General features: G+C 29.6%; 1 protein-coding gene and 1 long non-coding RNA gene across 2 annotated transcripts; both read right to left on the reverse strand.

The window, feature by feature from the left end:
• Window positions 1-11,124: 11,124 nt before the first annotated feature.
• On the reverse strand, window positions 11,125-17,819 carry LOC129284499 (chaperone protein dnaJ 15-like). The gene is made up of 11 exons (XM_054920003.1): window positions 17,351-17,819; window positions 15,967-16,090; window positions 14,832-14,914; window positions 14,643-14,754; window positions 14,434-14,538; window positions 14,307-14,357; window positions 13,506-13,595; window positions 13,290-13,398; window positions 13,037-13,185; window positions 12,891-12,944; window positions 11,125-11,780 (listed from the first exon to the last, which is right to left on the reverse strand). The coding sequence occupies exons 1-11, from the start codon at window positions 17,473-17,475 to the stop codon at window positions 11,541-11,543; spliced, it is 1,242 nt and encodes a 413-aa protein (XP_054775978.1). The 5' UTR covers window positions 17,476-17,819; the 3' UTR covers window positions 11,125-11,540.
• A 4,253-nt stretch (window positions 17,820-22,072) lies between these two features.
• On the reverse strand, window positions 22,073-23,675 carry LOC129321741 (uncharacterized). The gene is made up of 3 exons (XR_008596084.1): window positions 23,513-23,675; window positions 22,785-22,850; window positions 22,073-22,235 (listed from the first exon to the last, which is right to left on the reverse strand). It is a non-coding gene; the product is annotated as an uncharacterized LOC129321741 (long non-coding RNA).
• Between the last annotated feature and the right edge of the window lie 893 nt (window positions 23,676-24,568).

Below are 24,568 nucleotides of genomic sequence, written 5' to 3' on the forward strand. Positions count from 1 at the left end.
TAACGAAGCATATATGCTTATGCCAACCTAGGATCATTAAGTCATTTTGTTGTCACTTGCACGAATTCTAGTATAATTGTTAGGTATGTTGACTTGGAATACTATAATTTATGATGTAATGGCTGTGAGATGTCAAGATACTAGTGCAAGTGTTATTTTGTGTTGATTTATGTGTTTATATGGCCATTTGAATGATTATTGCATTATTGTTACCCCTTTTTAGATTTATGCTTTTAGGGCTTGGATGTCCAATTTATGTCTAGAATGTTATTATTGTGGTTTAATTGTATAAATAGGTTGTTTGTGGTCTATTTGAGTTAGTTCAAGTGGTTCCATAGTTATTGGCGCTTGGTATATGAGTTTGAACACCTTGGTTGTTGTTTTGGAAAGTAAATATACCATTTTGTGTCTAGGTGTCCAGCTTTCATTTGGTTTAGAGTTTAGGTGTGAGACCAGTGTCAATAACTAGGTAGCTCTAAAAGCTGCATGTGGACACTTGAATCGCTCAAATTAGACATCAGATAAAAAATCTTCAAAAGTTGGCCCAAAGTAGCGCGAGCCATGGTACATGACATCTATACTGCGGTGCACAGCTCAACAAGAGCCTTGGCTCTCTGTGCCACCCATAGCGACAGATGGTGTATACACCGCAGCGGATGGAGTCATCAATTGGGGAGATGATTACCTCTTTTTGAGCTTGTTTTAAGATGTTATTTATTTTTTCTTGCTTCAACATTCTTCTATACTTTATTTTAAACTATAGTTTGAGCTTAAATGGTTTTTCAAAAAAAAATTTCTAGGGACCCCAAATTTCTTAAACTTATTTTCTAACCCTTGTGTTATGATAATAATTGTATGAGATTTTAATTCATTATTAGTTATCTTATTGGTGTTTCATGTTTGTTATGTGTGCTTGATAATGTTAGGGATGACGTTACAGATATTGTTGAAATGTTTTTTTTATAGGTTGTGCTTTTTGTGCCTTTTATGCAACTCTTTTGTTGTTGTTTGGGGGTGAGAGTATTATTTTGTTGAATTGACACGAAATTCAATTTTGAAAGCTTGAATTTTGTTGTTCCTCTTTTCTAAAATTTGAGCTAGATTAATAAATTATCTGTTGAATTGAATGTGGGATCCAATGATAGAAAGCTGCTTGGATTGAATGTTTAGTAGGAAGTTGTGGTTAATATTATAACATGCTTGGTTCATGATATGTTGAGGCTTGTTTTCTAAAAATTTTGAAATTGTCTTTTGAACTTTAGAATCAAAAAGGATTTGAATGCATCTGTAAGAGAAATTTGTAACAAATTGATGTGTATTTTCTTTCTCAATTGAAAAACTCTAAAACTTAGTTTGAAATCTCTTGAAGTATTTTAATTGAAAAAATTGCCAAAAATCCCTCCTTAAATGGGAAATTGTTCCTAAGGACCAAGCCAAATTTAAAGGCTAAGTTGAATGTTATAATCATAAAACAATATGTGCAATTGACTGAAATGCCCTTGTGGCTTAAAAAAAGCAACAAATGAAGAAAGAGGCAATCCCTCCAATGTTGTCAAATCACTATAAAAAACAGTTAATTAGTGATGGAATTTTCTGTTTCTAATCAGTGAAAATTCTGTCACTAAATAGGTTAGCGATAGAATAATTTCATGGATAAAAAAACGATCACTAATTTGTTAGCGACGGAATTGTATTCTGTCACTAATTAGTTGTTCATTCATGTTGTTTCATTGAAATTTTTGTTGTCTATTCTCTCTCTTGACATTTACTTGTCTTTCAGAGAAAATTGAGTTGTCATCCATGTAAAATTGTTGAATCAACATCATTTATAAGTTAATATGGCTTGGTATATATGAAAAGTACTTGAACATGGGAGAACTTATCGTGAGTGTTCCTAATCTTTCATGATAACTAATCAATAATTACATATATTTACAAATAATTACATGATAATTATAAACAATTACATGTAATTATTTAACAACCAGAGTGCATGTAAATGACAATGACTCTATATTTCATGATAATTACAAATAAGTACTTGTAATTTTAACATACAAAGGGCACACAAATGACAGTGAATGTAGATTACATGATAAATATGAAGAATGACATGAAAATCTCACTTCAAGTTGATATTAACTAGGTCCATCCTTTCATGACAATTACAAATATTTTTGTGAACACTGTATTTTGTCCGGACTTTTTTAAATTTAATAATAAAAAATTAAAAATATAAAAATGTAAAAATAAAATTTAATCCTTTTTAAGATTATATTTTCAAAACAAAAAAAATTTAATTGATAGGGTTTAATTTTATATTAGATAATCTTTTATTGGTTAGGTTTTAGTTCTTTTAGTTCAAAAAAAACAAAAAATATATATATAAAAATATGAAAAAAAAATTAATCCTTTTTATGGTTATATTTTCAAAAATATTTGTCCCTTAATCCAATGTCAGAAATTAATAAACACGATAAAAAAAGAATTATAGTTTTTTTTAAATAATAATATTCGAAAATCTCTCCACTCGGTCAGACATAAACAGGAGAAGAAAAAGCAAGAAGAAGAGCAGCACACACACAGGGACAAGAAATCACACACAGAAAGAAAACTGAAGGAACAGACAGCAAGCAGACCAAAAAGAAAATAGAAACAGAAGAAGCAGAGGCGTGTGCTAAAAAAAACTGAAACACACACGAAAAACACACAGAAAGCAAAGAGCATTGATTTTCAGCCTATTCTCTGAAGGTTGCAGTCTGAATTGATGTCACACAAGTGCTGGATGTTTTACAAGCAATAAAGAATCAAAAACGTGTTCAATACTTGAGGTTGAGGCGATGAAAGCGTTGTCTTGAGAGGAAGAAGAATGCAAACCTACAATCACAAGTTACTCGGGTAATATTTAAATCATATCATCTCCTTTAATCTAGATTCATTGATGAACATATATTTATTGATAGATGTTAAGGGTGTGGACGGATCTAAATGTATGTTTAAGCATTGATCCAGGTATATGTTTAGGCATTTAAAAATTTAAGAATTAAATATTTTTTATGTAGAATTTAGAACATACATGAGAGGTGTTTGACAAAAAATAAAAAAAAGGAGAGCTTGTGAAAATATTGATAATTTGTGAGGTTGATTGGGGTTTGGAGCTGTATCTATTGTGGTTATGATCTTGCTAAAAATTTATGCCAAATCTATTTTTTAAACAAATATATCCTCAAGTCGAAAGAATAATGAATTATCAAATTAATTTATTCTTTCCATTGCCTTTATTGTATAAATTGTTTAGCCAACCATAACATTATGCACCGATTGCAAACACAAATATTTTAGTTATCTATTTGTCATGTGAGATTTTAAGAATCTCCGTAGGCATTTAGAATGATTTCATACCGCGTAAATCAATAAGATTTCGCAGGCATGAGGATCAATCTTGTATGTATTTATATAGGTTTTAAAGGCCCATTATTAAAATTAATTCTCTCTTTATAATAAATATTTAAGTCTCATGTGAAATTTCAAGAATCTTCGTAGAGACTTAAAGTAATTACATTATCGTGTAGCATAATAAATCCTCATAGATATCATGATTCACAATTTATATGGTAAATAAATAAATGAATTTTATAAATAAGATAATAAATGTTTTATGATTTTAATTAAATTAATAAATTTAAAATATAATCATATTTTCTAATTAAATCTTTTAGTCATGTGAGATTTTTAAAACTCCATAGACCTTTAGGATAATCGTACTACCGTGTGAGTCAATAAGGCTTCGCAGGTATAACGATTAAGATTTCTATATTAAAAAATATGTGTTATATAATTACACATTAAAATATATTCAAAGTGAATATTATTTAATCCTTTTTATCGTGTGAGATTTTAAATCTCTGCAGATATTTGAAATAATCTCATGTCATGTAAATCAATAAGATTTCACAGATATGAGAGTAAAACTTATATATTAAAATTAACTGTCCTTTTATAATCTAAATTAATAATTTATTTAAGTCTCATGGGAGATTTTAAGAATCTTCGTAAAGACTTAAATTAATCACATCCTCGTGGGGATAATAAATCCTCACAAATGTATTAATTATCAATTTTTATAATAAATAAATAATTTTTGTAAATAATGATATAATACATAATTTAGAAAAATTAATTAATCAAATTAACATATTTAAATTTTAATCATATTCACCAATTATATCTTTTAGTCATGCGAGATTTTTGAATCTCCGTAGACTTCTAAGATAATCGTATTATCGTATGAGTCAATAAGACTCTGCAACTATAACAATTAAGTTTTTAAAATATATATATATATATAAGTTATATATTAAATTAATTAAATTAAAGATGTATTTAAATTTAATTCCTTTATCATGTGAGATTTTAAAATCTCCACAGATATTTAGGATAATCATATTACCATATAAGTCAATAAGGCTTTGCAAGTATGTTGATTAAAATTCTTCAAAACATGTATCTACATGCTAAAAAAATTATTATTAACACTTAAAAATGTACATAAGAATATAAATAAATAAATTAAATCGTCAAACTCTTTTATCGTGTGAGATTTCAGAATCTCCGCAGATATTTAGAACAATTGCATTATCGTATGAACCAATAAGGTTCTGCAGGTACTGCGATTAAAATTCTCAATCATAAAACATAAAGAAAAATAATTTTAAACCCTTTCCTTTCTTTATTAAAAATTCAAAAATGGAGAAAATAATTAAAATTAAATTACCTTTTGCAATTTAAAACACACATATCAAAATTTCAGAAATTATTTTATTTGCAAAATGGTGAATTATTTCTAATTAATTTCTCTTCAAAAAAAATATTTTCACCAACAAACTTTTAAGCCCGAACTACGTGGACTTTGATCCCCATCACAGGGTACCTAGGCCTCAGAGTCAGATTTTGAGTCAAGTCCGTCCTCCCTCATAAATAAATAAATATTTCTCACTTTATTCTTATCATTTTTATCAAATACATGAATATAAAAGGGATAATTAAAATAATTATAAAATCATATTAATAGAGCACAACAAACTTCAGGTAACCATTCTGATGAATGGGTGTTGCGAGGTGCCTAACATTTTCTCCACGCTCAACCGACTCTCAAACCTATCTCTGATTTCGCAGACTATCCTTATCCTCCTTTTAAACGGTTTCCCGATATTTCCCTCAAAATTTTGGTGGTGACTCCTCGTTCGATTCGGTTCCTGCTGTGAAGCTGGGACCTCCGCTCGCCCGCCGTCCACGTCACATTTTTTCCGGGTGCGACAATTTACATGTAATTTTAACAAACAGAGTGCATATAAATGACAGTGACTCTAAAATTTCATGTCATTTCATCATAATTTCCTTATGTTTTTAATATATTTTGGCACAAATGTGCATATCTTGAATACTCAAATTAGGAAATTATGTATATGGTTTGAAGATTAAAAGAAATTTTTGCTTCATATCTTGGTTTTTCCTATCTATTCTTCTTCCTTTCTCTTGTTCAATATTTGTGCTGATATATTTATATTTTCTCATGAGCTTTATGAACATTTGTAACTAAACCCTTATTTCTAGGATTATTTTGAACCCTTATATGAATTAAATACTCATTTAATTTTCCCTTTATATTTGTGATTAATGATGTAATTATATTAATTTTACTCTATACTTAATACTTCTAGTTGATTAACCATTAAGTAGATTGTTGGGTTCACTTAGTTGATATTCGAGAAAACTAGATTGAGTGCAAAACTTGAGTTAAATCATGTGAGAACTTGAAATTTGTAAGTTGGATGGATGGTTTTATTAATGAGGCAGAGATACACTCATTAACATCACATAATCACAATAATTACAATGAAAATTGGAGTTTAGTTAGTTAATTAAAGGATCAATTAAATTAAATAGCTATTTGGAGACTTGAAAAAGCACTTGTGCATAATTTAGTATTCTTAACTAGCATAATTCTTCATTAAGAGCAAAATATATTGGGGGTTAATTGAGTATTTGAAGTATAAAGGGGGATAAATAATCCTAGACTTAATTACTTTCAAAAAGTTTTGAATTGATTTCTTTTCTATGTTTTCATACTTTTTCACACATTTAATTTATATTTTAAACACCTATCATACTTTGGATTTGAATCAGCTTAATTAAATTCATAATGCCTTTTGTTTAACCATACTTTTAATACAAATCTCTATAAAAACGGTGCTCTACTTACTCTGCATTATTTGTTATGACTCATGCATTTATAGAGTACAACAGTCATATGCCTACTTTTTTTTTAAATTTTCATTATTTTCTTTGCCTATATGGCCAAGAATTCAAATAAGATAACTGGAGAAAATATACCATTATATTGAAGAGGATCTGAATTTATTACATATATCCCTTACACATCATATTACATTTGCACATGACATGACAAAACTGAAAACTCACACAGGTTCATGTACACACAAAAAATATTTGACCACACTACATAAAACTAATTGGAAGTTAGCTTGAAAATTTGAACCAAGCAAGTATATTATGCCAAATGTAGGTTTTAATAGCACACGGAAGACAGCGGTTTTTTTTTTTTTTTTTTCGAGAAAGGCTATTAAAAATATTGAAGCAAGGCTTTGTTAGTGCATCTATAAACTTAACGTTCATTAACAACCCTTGTTCATGGAGCTATCTATGGACATAAATATGGAGCTTCTCTAGAGAAACATTATTATATATAGAAGTCAAGCCTTATGCACGTATATAGCGCTTATTAATTAGAGAATAACTATAATAAATACTTAATAGCTTTTGTGATTGAAGAAGAGCTAGATATACTACATATGTTGTGTTTGAATGAATAAGAATTTGAATTTGGATTTCAATCAAATTTTTCATTTGGGTACATCAAAAGCCAATGAATTTGAATCAAATTCAAATCCCTATCTTATTAGATTTTTTTTTTTTTGTAATTTCAATAACTCTCTCTATATTATTGTTGTTTGAAAGTTCATCTACTCTAACTCTCTTATTTTCGTCACGTTTTTAATATTGGTATCTCTAATACTCTCATCTTTTCTCTCATATCTCATTTTCATTTCTCACTAATTGAAAATAAAAAGCAAATGCGTTATTTTAAATTTTTATTTTTTATTTGAATATCAACTCTTCTCTTTTCTTCTTTGAAATTTTTTAAACTATTCAAATAATAAAATATTTTAAATAAATGAATTTTAAAGGCAAGAATTTAAATGTAAAATTTAATTTCAAATCTATCGATCCAAACAGGATGCTACCTTAATTTAAATTCTTGATGGGTTGCCATTCACATCTCATCTCCAACCATATTTAAATACTAATATTTTACATATAATTTTTCCAACTTTAATTAGAGGCTCAACTTCAATTCATATCCACGGCAATTACCTATTGACTTTTGTCTCTCTACGAAACAAGGACAAAATTTGATTCAGATCCCTACAGATTATATTATATATAAGAAAAGAACTTAATTAATTACAAGCTATAAAACAAATTTAAAATTAGGTGAAGGTGACTCCAACTGGATCAATTAATCTTATTGAACCTATTACAGATACAGAGTGTTTGGTTAATATTCAATTGCAGCGTGCAGAGGGCCATTGAATCAATATACTATTTGACATAAGAAATTCACGATCAACCATAACATATAATTAATTAAGAGACATCTGGAGTTAATTAATTAAGAAATACGCTCATGTCTCCAAAAAAAAAAATTGAGTGATTATTCTTGACTAAACCTTATTAATCCTTACTAAAGAGGCTATCTTCAAGATGGTCCTTAAACGAAAAATCATAATATATTTTTGTAGTTTAGAGATACAACCTATTTTGTTCCCAAAATCAGTTTTTTATTTTAGTTTTTCATTGATCTTTCTCCAACTTTCTCGTTTCATCCTAGATTAGAAGCTACATATTTAAAGAAAACCAACAAGCATTGATCTTAGCAAAATGGGCTATAATCACTCATATATGAAGTGTTGGGTTCAAGTTCATGAGAATGTCGAAAACTTTTCTGGGAGAATTACTTTCAATTAAGTCTGGCCAACAATACTCCAATATGATCTATTTAGACATTCATATAAAAAAAATGCTATTTAAAGAACTATATTAGCTCACTCGTTCACTTATTTTTTCTCTGAAGGACTAATTTGAGAACAATTATTATTTGAGTGAGCTAGGATCCAATTAAAATAATATTTTATTCATTTTAATCAACAAATCTATGGAGATAATTTACAGGGAATTGAAATGTTCACAACTGAGCTATCACCTAAAAAAGGATTAATGAATATTTTGGACTTTAAACTATTACTCAAATAACATCCTAAATTCTGTACTCTTAAAATGAGTATCCTAAATTCTAAATTATTACTCAAATAAAAAATTACCCCTGCCGTTAATTTACATATAATAGTCATTACTTTTGATTTTGTGAGGCCCAGTCAAATGATGATGTGGCACCAATCTCCACTTGACATGTGGCATGCCAACTAGGTTACATAATAGTCAATGAAACAACAAGGGATAATTTGCTCAAAATTTATAAATTAAAAAAAGTTTTTACTCATTTCAATAGTTTAGGATCCAAAATGTTATTCGAATAATAATTCAGAGTTCATAATATTTATTAACAAAGAAAAATAACTGTGAAATAGAGATTTCTATCATACCATTACTAATTCTTAATATAAAAATCCACACTTAGGTATGCATGTGGGACTTGGGTCCTATAGCTAGAAGGGGTTTTAGGCATTTTCTCAAACTGTGTGATGTGCTTGTTTCAAACCAAACAAAACTTGGGGATCACCAATTGATTGTCCTTATTAGGTTATGGCATAATTGTATCTTGGGAAATGCAAAGCACATGCATCAAATGACCTAACTCACTATACCATATTGATGGGTTAGTTCCAGGACATGTCAAGACAAGTTTGTTTAGTTTGCAAGAAATTATAGTTAAAAGCATGTGTGACTTGTTACAGCTATATCTCGTATTCAACCCTCTATTTCATTTATTAATTAATTTTTATATTGTTGCACATCATCGTGAATTTTTGGTTTGAGTTGTGTACAATTATAATTTTTTGCCATTGAAGATTGGTTCAATTAATAATTAATAAGAATAAGTCTTACACCTCACAAGAATGTGTGTTAAAATTTTCTTAAAAATGCAAGGATATTGTTTATAAGTATAATTTGTAAGTATCTTAAAGCCATAATTCACAAAGCTGTTTTAAACCTGTCAACCTTTTTGACCTAACTTATAAATAATTTCCTTATTTGTAAAAATATTTTTAATACTATTTCCAAACATTTGATTGTCGATGTGAATTCTTGCAAGGATGAACACCTAATTAATATCACCAACAAAGCATATCTTTTTCTTAAGCAATTGAAAATTCCATTCTATTAGGCAATTTGTGTTATAAGATAAAGATATGTTTGGATTTACGTTTCACATCAATTAAGACTAAATCTTTTTCTTAATATCATCTTAATCAAAGGTTTACTTCCAATATCGGCACATAATTTCTAACCTCAAGATTTAAACTCAAATAATTAAAGCAAATGGCATGCTAACGTCCTTAAACATAGCCCTAAATTTAGGTAACAACTTATTCTGTGATTGCTTTCAAAATTCAAAGTTCAAACCAATATGCATAGAAAAACTTTTTTTTTTTTTGGCCAACAATATGCATAGAAAAACTAAGCAAATGGATCATGACACTCCAAGTATGCTTAGGTTAGGAATTAAAGGGCAGTCAGCACCAAAACATTATTAGGGTAAGTAACAAGACTATACAATTAATTAATGAAAGCTCAGTTTTATTAGGTTTGAAGATGATTGATCCTCAAATAATAGTTTAATGGTTTATTTGGTAATACATGAGAGAAAGAAACAGAAATGAAACTGGGAAAAGAAGCCAGAGAGAAAAACATAAGCAATTTCATAATTAATAGAATTCCAGCCCCTAAATAAACAAAGGAAAGTACGTACATAAAACACTTTCTTGGGAATCTTATTGTAAGGCCTCTCTAATTATAGCTGATACACACGGATATTTATTTGATCATTTTTTTTATTGTAAACATTTTCAAGCTTCATTTTTTTCCTTATATAATAAATATGGCTTTGTTGGCTATTAATAATTTAGATGGTTCTGAATTACATGATTAACCTCTATGAGCTTATTTTGCATTTCCTTAATTTAATATATATGTCATATGAATCAAATATATAATTGAATAGATAAATATGGAGATGGCTTTTGTTTAATTCAATTACATAACCAGTTATCCTAAAAGTGTAAAATACTACAACATTATCAAGTAATATGCCAAAATCTTAGTTTAAATTAAGAGACAACCCTTTGGTGGAAAATAATGAAAGTCTTAAAGTAAAGGGAGAATGACAAAGGTCCTAAAGAGATCAATTAATTCAAGTTAAATCATAAATGTCAGACTCCAGAAATTAAGTTGCAAATCCTTAAAATTTGACACTTGAAACCTAATTTAAATTAATTAATCCTTTTAAAGCATATCTATCATTCTCTCTAAAATAAATGCATAAACAAGAGAATTAAAACTTTATCCCAGCATCATATGATACGAAGCCTTCAAATGCCAAAAATGGACATTTAAAGGGAAAAAAATGATAATGAAAAAGAACATTTTATTTTTCACATTATTTGCGATATGCAGCATTTTGAATCAGACAATTTCCTTGGAGTGGTGAATCCTAACTTGATTTCCAATCTATTTACAAGTGAATACACTTCTTTTTTTATCATAAGTAAATACAAATTGAGTTTGGTTTGGTTTTCTTAACTTGATTTCCAATATAATTACTTTCTTCATATTTGTCAATTGGATAAAATGATCTTATATTTAGGATCAGACGAAGTATCAACTATTAATTACATGCTTCAATTTTTCAACACGTTTTAATTATAAATTCACTTGAGGTGAAACAACTTCAAACCCAAGATCTTTCATCTAACCTTGAAAAAAATGAAAAGATCTCAATTGGATTGTCAAAAAGAGCAAGGCTGAAGAGAATGACGTTGATGCACAGACATATAACTAAATATATCATTACAATATAAACTATATACGTTCATCATGCTACATGGAAATGGATGGTATGAGCCACACTGGACCAGTGGAATATTGGAAACAGCCGGCCTTGGATGCTTGCTTTCAGGTCTTTCAATAAATACAAAATATGAAAGGGAAAAAAAATACACCCAATTGTATTGGATGTGAAAAAGGGGGGAAAAAATACACTTATCATGCTTCAATCGAAAAACCTGATAGCAAACAAATAAAAATTGCTCTCAAATTTTGTCCTATGAGAAAATGCTAAATGCAAGCCAAAGAACAAACAAACATCAACCAATTTACAACCATGGTGTAACCTAACCAGGGAAACATCCCAAAACATCAGAGACACAACCAGGCATCTTTCAAAACATTCTCTTACCAGAGCCATTAAGATTGAGATTAAACCATTTCCTTCTTCCTGATTTATCCTTGCCATCCGAGCTTCCATCTTCCTTAGGGCTCCCTGTTTTGGAATCTTCACCAGAAAATTTCTTGCTACTACTTCCATTACTCAAATTACTTCCATTCCCATTAGAAATGATTGGCCTGGAAACAGTGAAGCAAGAATGGATGCCATCTCTCTGCTTCAGAAGCTCGTCTACCTGAATAGCAAAATGCACTTGCCAATGTCAGAGATATGATAAGAAGTCGTAACAAGTTTTATCAGATTATATTTGTTAAATTTAACTACTACTAATGAGGAACCAGATTTGCAAGGAGTTATAAAGACCCCACAGCAAACATATAGTCTCACTATTTAGAGTACAAATTCAAATGAAGGAAATGGTATGATTGAATAACGTGATATAATGCTCGCATAGCTCATTCCTCACATCTCACAATATGGAAACCAGCCCGTTTAATTTTTTGCGTCTTTTTTAGGTAACTTTAAGGTGGCCAGAATATCAGATCATGCCCCCAACCAATCAATAATAATATTATCAAAACAAGGAGGATTTAGAGGAAAAACTACAAAACAAAACCATTTTCTGCAAGATTAAACAAAGTGAACTTGATAGAATTAATGATTGGGAAATTGGACTTGGCAATGCCTTGAAGTGGGAGAGTCCATTGAATGCAGGAAAAAATCTCCCGAAACATTTTTATTTATTTATTCTCTAGGTTATTTTTGGGTAGCCTTTTGCTACATTTATGGTTCCCAGAAGTCTTTCAGAATCAGCGAGTCATAGAGAAACCAATTCCATCTAGCATATTAAGAGAACCTTGCTTATTTCTATCTCTCGCATGGCATGAATGCTCTGTCGAGAAACTTTGAACACATTTTCAGCACCATATACTAAGATGCCTCTCCGAATTTTATATGAAAATTAGCAGTGGGCCCTATGTACTTGCATGGCAACTCATGTTAGACTTACAAATTTAAAAAGGAGAATCATCATACGAAAATCATGAAGCATCACAAGCCGACGATGAAATCATACTCTTAATGGCTTATAAACAGTATGTATGACACGTCCATCCGAAATAACAACGTATAATAGTGCCATCTTTTTGTCAGACCTAAAATTTGACGTAACTAGACATTAGACCAAAACCAGCTTCTTCCATGTCAATCAGACATAATTTAATTTTGATCCTATCACAAATTAAGCCTTGAGCAAATTGATGTTAAAATGAATGCAAATGCATACATATTCAGAGATGCAATTGTGTAGTGAGTGATAAAAGTAGCTCAGGATATTAGAACATACTGCTTGCTTTTCTTTGGTGTATCTTTCAGTCACTTCTTGATAGTGTGCCAATGCCTAAAAGAGACAACAAAAATAATATTAATAACATTGCAACTTTGAGCACCAGAATGCACCTTAAATCATCAATAACTAAAGCTGATAATAACCTTTCTATATTCTGTTTCAAATTGGCGTAGCTCATTCCTTTTTAATAAAATTTTAGCCTCAACGTCCTTAAGTTTTTGATTGGTATCCTCGTATGATTTTGCACAAAGTGCCTCAATGGTATAGGTGGCAGTCTTAAAGAAGTTATCTCCTGAATAATATCAACTTGAATCAGGATGCATGATATTCAAAGAGTTAATATGAAAATCTAGTCCACACAGGGAAAAAGATTATTAAACAATAGATCATCCAAACCATAAACGGCAAATATATGAGTGCCAGGCTTTAGTTCCAAGACTTCACAAGGTTGAAGACCTTCCAACCTTTTGAAGAAGGCAGCTTCAGGATCCTTTGCCATTGCTAACTGCAACAAAGTACCCAAAATAATCACCACTTTCCGTCCCCCATACCACTGAACAAGAAAGACCAAACAGAAAGAAGCAACAGAAATCTAGTGAACACATTGCATACAGCATTCACAGTTGAATCCAATCTGTACACTTGAAAATGCAAGAAATACATTCCTGCAGATGTCACCCTGCCAGTCTTTTCGCTGTCTTCCTGTATATAAAGACAATCGCATTCAACAACAGTGCATGCCCAGTGGTCAATTGCAACAACAAAATAGCAGCAGATTGTAATATATGTTTCTACAACTTCTGTAATGGAAAAGACTGTTCTGAAAGCTCAGCAAGAATAATTCACCTGTATAGTAAATTAGGTACATGAATAAGATTAATAGATGTACAGGAGGTGCTTGACTTTAGATGTTACACAGTACCACAAAGCAAAGGAAGCTATTCTAAGACTTTATTGTACCAGATTAGTACTTTAATTGTTAACTACCCATGTGTCTGTGAACAAGAGAGATTAAGAGCATGAAAGAAAAAGGATACTTCAATTAATGGATTAGTAATTGAATGGTAGTGGTAATTATTCATCTCCTAATCTGCAAATTCCCATTTCCTTCACAAATCACCTATAAAACGATTATGTTCTGGTAGATTATGAAGATGAAAATTGAAACACTACTTAAAAAATGAAATTTTGTCTTGACTTCACAAGTTTAAACATTTTTAAAGAAAAAGAAAAAAATTACATTAAGAAGGAAAAGAAGTACAAGTTAGAGGATACAAACTGCTCAGTCAAAGAAAACATGATCTGAAAAGAGACTAGCACAGCAGACATTCTGGAAAAAACTAACCAGTGTAGGAAAACAGGAGTTTAAAAATAAGTGTCACAGTTAATAAAAAGAAACAATACATAAATTACCTGCAGTGCTAAGCCATAGCCACCATTCGCATCATGTTCAAAGTAGAGCAACTGAAATGCAGGATTTACTGTTATAATCCAATTTTATCTTATCCAAAAATTATTATAACACATAAGTCATTCATACCTTGAATTTGCTCTGTGCAGTTGATGTGGCTCTTACTACAACCCCTAACTCAGCTTGCTGCTCATTTATTGTCACACCAAAGAAATGAGCGCCTTGCTTCTCCACCTGCAACAAATTGTAATTTAAGCAAATCTGTAGAAGGGAAAAATATATAGCAGAATAATTATGTATTTCTTCATCAACATGAGACAAAACAGAAACTTGAGTACCTTTCCACTAACTGATGTTCCAATTGGAAGGGGTCTGACTGTAACTGTGCCACTCAGAGCTTCTTCAAGAACAGTAGCTGAAATGGTGGTCTTGATAGGAACACCCAGCTTGCTATACTCAAATAAAATAAGAGTTAAGTCACAGTTAAACTGTTCAGAAAATCTAGAAGCAATGAACTATACACTCACCTGAACAAAGCTGCAAACATTGTGTTGACAGTTCCAAGATTGGACAAGTCAACTTCCATGTCCACACTGTCTGCTTCAAGTGCCTGATATGAATTCACATAAAATTCATGGTATAAAGATTGTCAAGCTTGAAAAAGAAAATTAATTAAGGAAAAATTATGAAGTGAGAAGAAGAAAAGCACCCCAGGAATTTGCATAATTGTAGTGAACTTTCATTTAGCTATAACATAAATTAATAGCCATGCAGGCCAAAAGAAATGGACATCAATACTGCTGAATACAAATAACAGTAAAAATGCCTTAATGAAGATAAAGAATATGAAAACGTGAATTTATGGGGCTAATGATAACAAGTGACAAAAGCAACAAAAGACAGAAAATCAACAACAGAACACAAGTAAATAAATAAATTCTCTCTAACAAAACAAACATCCTAAAATTCACACAAGCATGTAAATACAATTCAGAAAAGGTAAAAGCAATAAGTGCAGACATCTCATGTCCACTTTCATGCCTATGCCCTGCTCTACAGAACTGTTCACCCTGAAAGCATAAATCCCCCTTGAAGGTCAAATTCTGCATTGCTAAGTAAGATGCCAGAATGATGTGCCCTCTAAAGGAAATCTCATAGACTATTCAAGCATCACAATTCTTTTTTCTTTTGGGCAAAGGCATGGACGGGTAGCAAATGATTCTGTGCGTTGAACCAAATGAGTAATATCAATATATTCTCTCAATCCCCTCACCCGGGGCCTAATTTTATGAGTATCATATCTCCCCCAAGGGCAGAAAACCCAACATGATACTAAAGGAAGCAACAGGTGGGCAATACAATAGATATCTTGATAATATGTGTGTGTGTGTGATGTTCACAGGAGTCTAGTTCAAGCACAATGACTCTTCAAAGAAACGTATGAAACAGACACAGACACCATTGTGACACAAAAGAAGCAATAATTTAACTTAGATAGATAAAGTGGGTTGGAAAGCCTTTATATTTTGAAGAATCATGCATTTTAAGCCAATGGGAGTATTTCTGTTTCTATGTTTTATCAAGCAGTGAAAGAAAACCAAAATAGAACACAGAAAAAAGGAGACAGAGCCTTGATCCACAGGCAAGGGGTAAGACAGAGACCTCAAATCCAGCACTGTCATATCGCCGTCTCTTCTCTGGGTCAGACAAGATACTGTATGAAAACGCAACCTCTTTAAAGAGTTCTGAAGCTTCAGGATTGTCAGCATTTTTGTCAGGGTGATACCTGTCAAATTTATGGAATAAATATATATAAGAGAGCATTTCATAATAATCACTTTTTTTATGAACATAATAATAATAATAATTTCTTATACAGTAAGTATTACAGAGACTTCTTAATCCTGAAAGACTTGACCAAAATAGGAGCATGGAGGGACTGCCGTGGAAGATTATAAGAGAAAATGTTGTTGGACTTCCTATTGAGAATATTACTGAGGTGACTAGGACTCTCATTGCACGGAATTAGAATGTAAAAATTGAACATGTTTATGGGGAAGTCAACCAGTGTGCTAACTGGCTTGCCTTGCAGTTAATTGGTTGGGACAAGACAACCAGGATACCTAGGCTTATGTTTTCTTCTTTGCTCCCATATAGTGTACCCATGTTCTTTTATTCATAATGATAAATTTTCTCCGTCTCTACCCTTTTCCCTTAAAAAGACAAAGAAAAGGGGGCCCCCACACCCCTGGGGGGGGGCAATGAAACCAAGCAAGCATTAAACCTTATATTCACCTCATGAGAAGTTGATAGAATAGAGGATCTGTAACAACTATCAGTAACGTTAGCACATAGTTGCCAAGGGATTATCCCAAGAAGAACTTTGCAAGATGCTACTATCAATTAGAGACTACTATCTTCATAGGATACTAGATATTTCGTTCAAATTTTTTGACAAAAAAAAAAATAGAATAGAATAAAATGTTAAGTAATAGTATGCACTATGACGAGAATAACAAACAACAGGAAACATGCAAGTTGCTCTATTGGTTCAGCTTTGAAGACAGGACTGTAATATGAAAGGTTGACATTAGATAAGGAAGTTCATCGAGCTTGAGAATTCTTCAACTTTTGTATCTCAATCAAAGATTATGCAAGATGATCAAACAAAAAATTTAGACCCAGACTATTCTCTGTCTCAATTTCTAGCATTTAAAGACAACGAGGGAAGGACAAATAACTATTTCATTGCAGAGGAAAGTTCATCACAGGATTACAGGGACAGACATAAGCTCGAAGGTCTGACAACCTCCCCGGAAGAAAAAAAAGACTTCAAAGCTAGAAGCATGTAACTATAAGCAAAGACCTGGCATTCTAAAGACCCAAAACTCTATTTTAAACGAAGTGATACCCATGAATTATCATTCCTAAAGAGTAAAAAAGAATCGCAAGCACTATCTTTCAGAACAAAGAAAACCTTATATAGCGTAGCCTCGTATAATTCAACAAAGAAGGTAATACAACGAAAATATAGAAGTAAACATACTTGAGTGCGAGCTTTCTGTAAGCAGTTTTTATCTCCTGATCATTTGCGTCCCTTAACACAGACAATACCTCATATGGATCTCGTCGAATTGCTGGGGTAGACGGTCCTTCCATCTTAGAACCCATCCCCTTCTCCACCCTTTTCTCTCCTACAGAGCAACTAATATAAAATATTTTCTTCTTCCAACAGTTATTAGATGATCCTCTTCATCGAGTCAACTCTTACACCAAACAAATTTTTCCACTAGAGAAAACTAATTATAGATCAATACCAAGTATCAACAGGAGTGGACGCACAGTTCAAAGAGACATTGGATCGCTAAAAACCTCCTCGAACTGTCGAAAAGAGCAATATGCATCAGCTGGAAATTGGGATCTAACCCAAGCCAAGAGGTCACTTGCCGAGGAAAGGAAAGGGGTCAGATTGGGTTTTGAATTTCCAGAGCAGAAGCATCATGGCACGTACGATGACCAGCGAGAGAGGGCGCTTCTGTATTTAATTTTATTTTTTAAAAGTACAATTAAATAATTATTTTATTTTTAATAATATCTCAATAATGGTTAATTATTGATGAGAGTTCTTAATTCATGCTGCATAATACTCTATATAGTATTAAAATATTTGATATTTTTGTAAGGTTAGATTTTAAAAAATATAATGAATTTTTAATTTTTAATATGTAATTAACAAAGTATTAAAACTAGTTCAAATGTTAATTGTCCAAATTATAATCAAACTGTGATTAATCATAAACAAAATATTTTATTAAACTAATCAAAAAATTGGTTTAACAAGTTACCGGTTTAACCAAGTAAGTTGACTCATATTTTCATACCATGATATTTAATATGCTTTATCCAAATATATTCTTAATAAATAAATTATTTATTGTTAAATGAGACACTTTATTAAATAAAAATAAATATAAAAAAATGGTATCAATTTAAAGATATTGAAATTTATTATGAATAATTTTTACTTTAATATAATTTGATTTCATTGACATAAATATTTTGTAATAATTGAGTATCATTACTATGTTGATATATTTGTTTACTACGATTATTAATTAAAAAATTTAATAAGCAAATAATATAACTTATTATATTGTATAAAACTTTAAATTTCAATAATTCATTTAAATCATTTAATGTTCATAGAAAAAATAAAATATTCACCAATTTAAGAAAATTGCTAAAATATTTATTATAGATATGATAAACAATGATTTTTATGTTATGAAAAATTAATGAGTAAAATTTAAAAAAATAATATATATATATATATATATTGTTATATATCTGTAAAATTAAATATAAATATATATATATATATAAAATATTTATATTATGTTGATGATATATTATAAATTTAAATTTCTTTCAATTATTATATATATTTTGTCATTTCAGCTTTCTTTAAAAAAAAATTCTTAGCTTTGTCCCTGCATTTAAAATTGTGGTGTACGTAATTTGCATTCCAAGATGATTTTATATATATATATATATATATATATATACCGAAAGATATATACACTAATTAAAAGATTTTTTAATGAACTTTAGCCTAAAGAGTTGAGATAAGTTTTTTTGAAAAAGTTTTCTGTGAACCTAACATTTACTTATTTGAAATACAAAAATTGAAACAACAAACTTTTTTGAAGATAAAGAGTATCCTTTATTAATAATAGATACCTTTTTGAAAAAAAAAAACAATCAAGATAGTAGCAAAAAAACACAGGGTCAAGGGCTTTGTTTCATACAGGGTTGTTAGAAACTGAATTTTTAACTAAAGGACCTAAATTGGTATTGAAACAACATTCTATAGCAATTTTTGAAGATTTTAAACAAGATTCCCATTATAGAACTTGCACCCTGATATTTAGCTTCTAAACAATTTGATAAATTATCACAACCTCATGGCACAATTTAAAAAAAAATAATTGTGTTAAGTGCAACAATAATAGAAATAATTATAAATACACAATTTAGCAAGTGAAAAATTACCACAATCAGAATGAATTTACCACCAGAGTCCATAGTACATATTTTTGGGGTCATCTACTACACCACAGCACAATTATTCACTTTTCAGTAGAAAACAAATAATAATAATACGACATTGACACCTACCCAAAAAAAAATTCGACACTGACTTCTTTTTATAAAAAAAATGAATAAATTATTTCCTAAATTTTAGATCAAATAGCATTATAGACCTTGAATTTGTTTATTGTATAAATTATTTTTTTAATTTTTAAAAATGATGCAATATAGCCCTTACATTAACAAAAATTAACTTTGACCTTTAATTAATCATAAAATGACATAAAATAACCTAAAAAATTATAAAAAAGGCCAAAAAATTACAATATAGGATCCAATAAGTACAAATAATGACCCTAAAAAAATTATAGAAAAGGACTAAATGAAAAATTTTGGACTATTTTTGTAATTTTTTATGTCATTTTCTATTATTTTTAAGTCAACTAACATCCAAAGTTAACTTTTATTAAAAATAAGAGTCAGATTGCACTGTTTTTAAAAGTTAAAGAAAAAATTTACACAATAAACAACTTCAGAGTTTATAATATTATTGGACTTGAAGTTTAGGAGATAATTTTCTCATCTTTTTAAAAGAAAAAACAACAATTTATATATCCAAATATGTCATTTCATTCAAAATTCATTCTCATTTTTTCCCTTTTTAATCTAAAAAAAATTAAATGAGTTAAATCCTTAGAACTCATTAATTAAAGCTAAAACATGTTTCTGAATTTAAAGAATATTTACAAAGATACTTACAGATCATTTATAAATAATTTTGTCACATTGTCAGTGAATTTGAGCTTACTACCTTGTGAGTTATGAGCAAAATATTTATCAAGTGAACCAATCCTTGTTAGCATCCTTATTTCTTTCCTTTTTCCCACTCCATTCCCTTAAAATTCTTTTAACATATCAATGGGATCTTTAAAATCATCGACTTAATTTCCATTAAAAAGAGTACAAGTCTATGATTCTTAATTAGAAATGAGAAGCAGATTTAGGTGACATGGTATAAGCATAAATTTAAATGAAAAGGTTTGATTTATTTCCAAAAAACAAAAAAAATGGTCCATCAGGTAGACAAACTCCAAGTCTGTCTCAACTTTGTGTGTACGATCTTTACAAAGGTAAGCTATCATCATTTGATTTGGCTCCTTCATGAGGGCGCACATTGGGTTTCACTACGCATTCACACATTATTATTAAATATAGAAAAGGAGCTTTAACAAATTTAATCAACATTATATGACTAAATAAAAATAATAACCCATCCTTCTCTAAATTAAAATAACAGCTGTTTTTAATTTATCTTTGATATAAAAGATAAAACTATTTTTAAACATCACCATACTCTGATTGCCTTTTTTCACATTGGTTTCACTTTTATCCACCTGAAAATATGGAGATGACACTGCACTCTCGATCACAACGGTGAAGAAACTGATAGTAGATGACGGAACAGCTCACATTGATAGACAAACGGAGTTAGAAATTTATCTAGGAAACCACATGAATACAAGGCGAGACATATTGGAAGTTACAGATTCATGTTGAAAAATCACAGATGCGAGGTGAGGAAGTGTGAAACTGCAACTTCTACACAAAGCCACACTAAAGCTGCAGATTCAAGGTGAGAAACTCCAGTCAGACTCTGTTATAAAAGCCAGAGTTTAAGTGAGGGTTTCGTAGGATTTTGTTTAATCTGTTTTGGGTAAATGATTATGCATTTTTTGAGTTACTAATTTGTGATACTGCATCATTGATATACGATTATATATCAGTTATAAATAAGTTTATGCCTAATTGTCTGATTATGTTAATTTACAATAACATATCAGTGATATACTATTATATATCACTGATATATAAGTCATATCAGTAAAAACTTACTAATTTATTTATCATTAATATATAGCTGTATATCAATGATGTAGTATCACAGATCAGTAATGGAGTTTCCTTTTTAATGTCTAATGTTCTCTTTATAATATCTGGGAAAAACAAAGAGGGAGAGGGAGGAAAAGCTCTGCAATGAAGATGGTAATCCGGGCAAATTAGATCAAAAATTTTGATTAAAAAAAGCACTATACGAGAAATGGATATGATGATCTTGCAAGAAAATCAGATCCAAAAATTTGATGAAGAAAATATTCAAAGATGAAAAATGAGAAAGGGAGAATGCACAATATGATTTTTTATGATAAAAATAAAAGATCCAGTTAATTAAAGATTAGTTAAATTAAATATATTCTATTCTAATAATAAATTTATTTTGAGGATAAAAAAGAAAAAACACATCTAATTAATTTTATGAATGAGTCATATTTTAAAATATTTAAAAACTTCATCTATAATTTATGTGAGTTATATTTTTTGAGGTTATTGAGCCTATTTTTTCTATAAAAAATCGGGATAAGGATCGTATGGGTGGAAAAAGTGAGAGGAAGTATCGTGTGTAACACCCTCAAATTTACAGACCCATTTTTCGTAAATTATTAAAACCATTATTATGGTAGAATTTTTTTTTTACCATGATACATCTAAGACATACCACAGGTCTTAAAATATCTCAAAAGGCAATTAAAACCATGAGGGACAGACATGATCCTCATGGCATGATATTTAAATCAGATCATAAATCAAGAAGGACAGACATAATCCTCTTGATCATATAAATACTTTTAATAAAAAGGATTAGAGTTTACATGCTTCTCAAAGAAGATATGTCCTAAGTTGGCACAAGATACATTGTATAATCCAAAATAAGAGGCAACGTAAAAGATGGTGTCTCATACACCATAGTTACACCTCTGGTGCTTTCTCGGCCGGACTCTCTCCTATAAAAATATTAACCACGGGGAATGAGACTTAACAGTCCCAGTAACCAAAAATTAATATGTAATGATGCATGCGGATGTAACTAATCATGCGATTGCTAAGTGGGCACACAAAACATTTAACTGAACAATACTTTCAAACAAACCGAACAAGTATTTAATTTGCATGATTGCACCTTATATCCTCCTTTCACCATGCTCGGACGCCAAATCACCCGGCCAAAGGTGAGTTGGACCAAGCGACACGCCACTCATTGGGTCCAATGAGGGCTTACCACGTGGTAATAATTAACCGAACAGAAATTCCCATTAACACCATATATTAAAATACCCTGACAAGTCATGCATCATTCAAATATCCAAACAGAAATATATCCGAACAATAATAGCTCATCATAATAAACAAAAATAAATTTTTAACCCACTTGACAATAATTTCAAACAAGTATATACAGTATTTATTTTCAATAATTCATAATTTTTCCAAACAATAAAACAACACATAACCATTCACAAACACACCCATCACAACACATTAATAATTGTTACCTTGTGTCTTGAATAACAAGTTCCCCTTCACAACTCCTCTTTCACCACTATCTTTGTCAACACAATCTACATAGTTATTTCATAATACTATATATTAATTTTACATTAAAATACATAACTCTAATTTAAAGAGTTAGAAAGTCTTAGATCTATAATCCATATTAACACTAATTTAAGATTTATGCCTCATTTAACTTTCCAAATTCTTTTCTAAAATTCTCGTACCCTAATAAACTATTTTTAAGCCTCAAATTACTTCTAGTATCACAATTTCATCCTTCTATATTCTAAAAATTCGTCCAAAAATAAATTAAAAATTTTAGAATTATCCTGAAGCCTCAAATCACCTTTCTATAATCTCAAAAATACCTATTTATACTTAAATAAATATTTAATAATCAGAGGTTCATCCCTACATCTCAGATTCCACATAAATTCAACCATATAGATCTAGATTTTAACTCAAAAATTCTTAAACATAAGTTTCAACCTTAAGAAAATATTCTATAATATTTATTATATCTCTAAGAGTTTTAACCTATATTTTTAATACATCATATCATCAGATTAACTATCCTATAGAAAAATTCTAATCAGAATATTTACTCTATCCTATAAAATAATCATATCACTAGAAAGCTAATATTATTTAGAAAATAACTATAAAATTAATTTTATAATTAAATAAATTTTTAAATGCTAATCTAAACAGGAAAGTTAGAACATACCTGAAAAAAAGAAAATAATCCCCCCTTGCAAGAAAATGCTGAGCAATGTGAGAGGAAGAGAGAAAAATAATATAAAAATAGGATTGTGGGTCCTAAAATTATATTAAAAAAAACTATAGGTCTGAATTTAATTATTCAAACCTTTGGGCCATAAGTTGCAATTTCCTTTAAATTGCATCTTAGTCTCTCATGCTTCCTAATGCACACACCCCCTCCTTTTTATACATGAAGGCACATCTTCTCTTCCCTCATCTAACTAATGTGGGACTTAGAAACAACAACCTTCCACCCCTTTTTTTTTTGTTCCTTCTACCTTCTCTTTTTTTTTAACACACACATAAAAAAATTATTTATGTATTATATGTTAACTAAATATTGCTTATGTGGTTTTAAATTTAAATTTTTAAATTCATAATTAAATACCTAACATAATATTATTTCTAAATAACCTTAAATAATATAAATTCCTATTATTATTATTTTTTTCTCAAAACCTAAATTTCATAATTTTTTTATTATATAAAAATTAAGATGTTACATCGTGCAATATTGAAAGTTCTTAATCAATACAAATTTTTGAAGATTTCTTAAACCTAATGCTGTCAGAACTGGACCAATCCTTAATAAATCGTGGTCAGAGCGTGGTTCAACTAATTTCATTTAAAATAATAAAAATTAAAAATTATATATGAAAATGAAAAATATTTTAGACAATACTTTTTTGGACAAAGACAATATTTAAATATATTTTTATCATAAAAACAAATAATTTTTAAGTCAACTGCATCAATATTATAATATGATAAAACTATTTATTATCAAATTGCAAATAATCAAAATCATCAAGTATGCCACAGTAATTATCCATTCAAATCAATATAAAACTTTGTTATTAACTAAAGTAATTAACAAATCATCAAATATATATAACATTAAAAAATTTAACCACAAGACAAATCAAAAAAATAAAATAGCATAATTTTGGATTATTGAAGTTCTTTTAAAAAATTGAAAACCAATTCTCGGTCAGCCTAACCGGTTTACTTTATACCAATT

This window comes from Prosopis cineraria, unplaced genomic scaffold, assembly GCF_029017545.1.
Source record: "Prosopis cineraria cultivar Desert tree isolate PC_DT_omini unplaced genomic scaffold, ASM2901754v1 PC10, whole genome shotgun sequence".
Lineage (NCBI taxonomy): Eukaryota > Viridiplantae > Streptophyta > Magnoliopsida > Fabales > Fabaceae > Prosopis > Prosopis cineraria.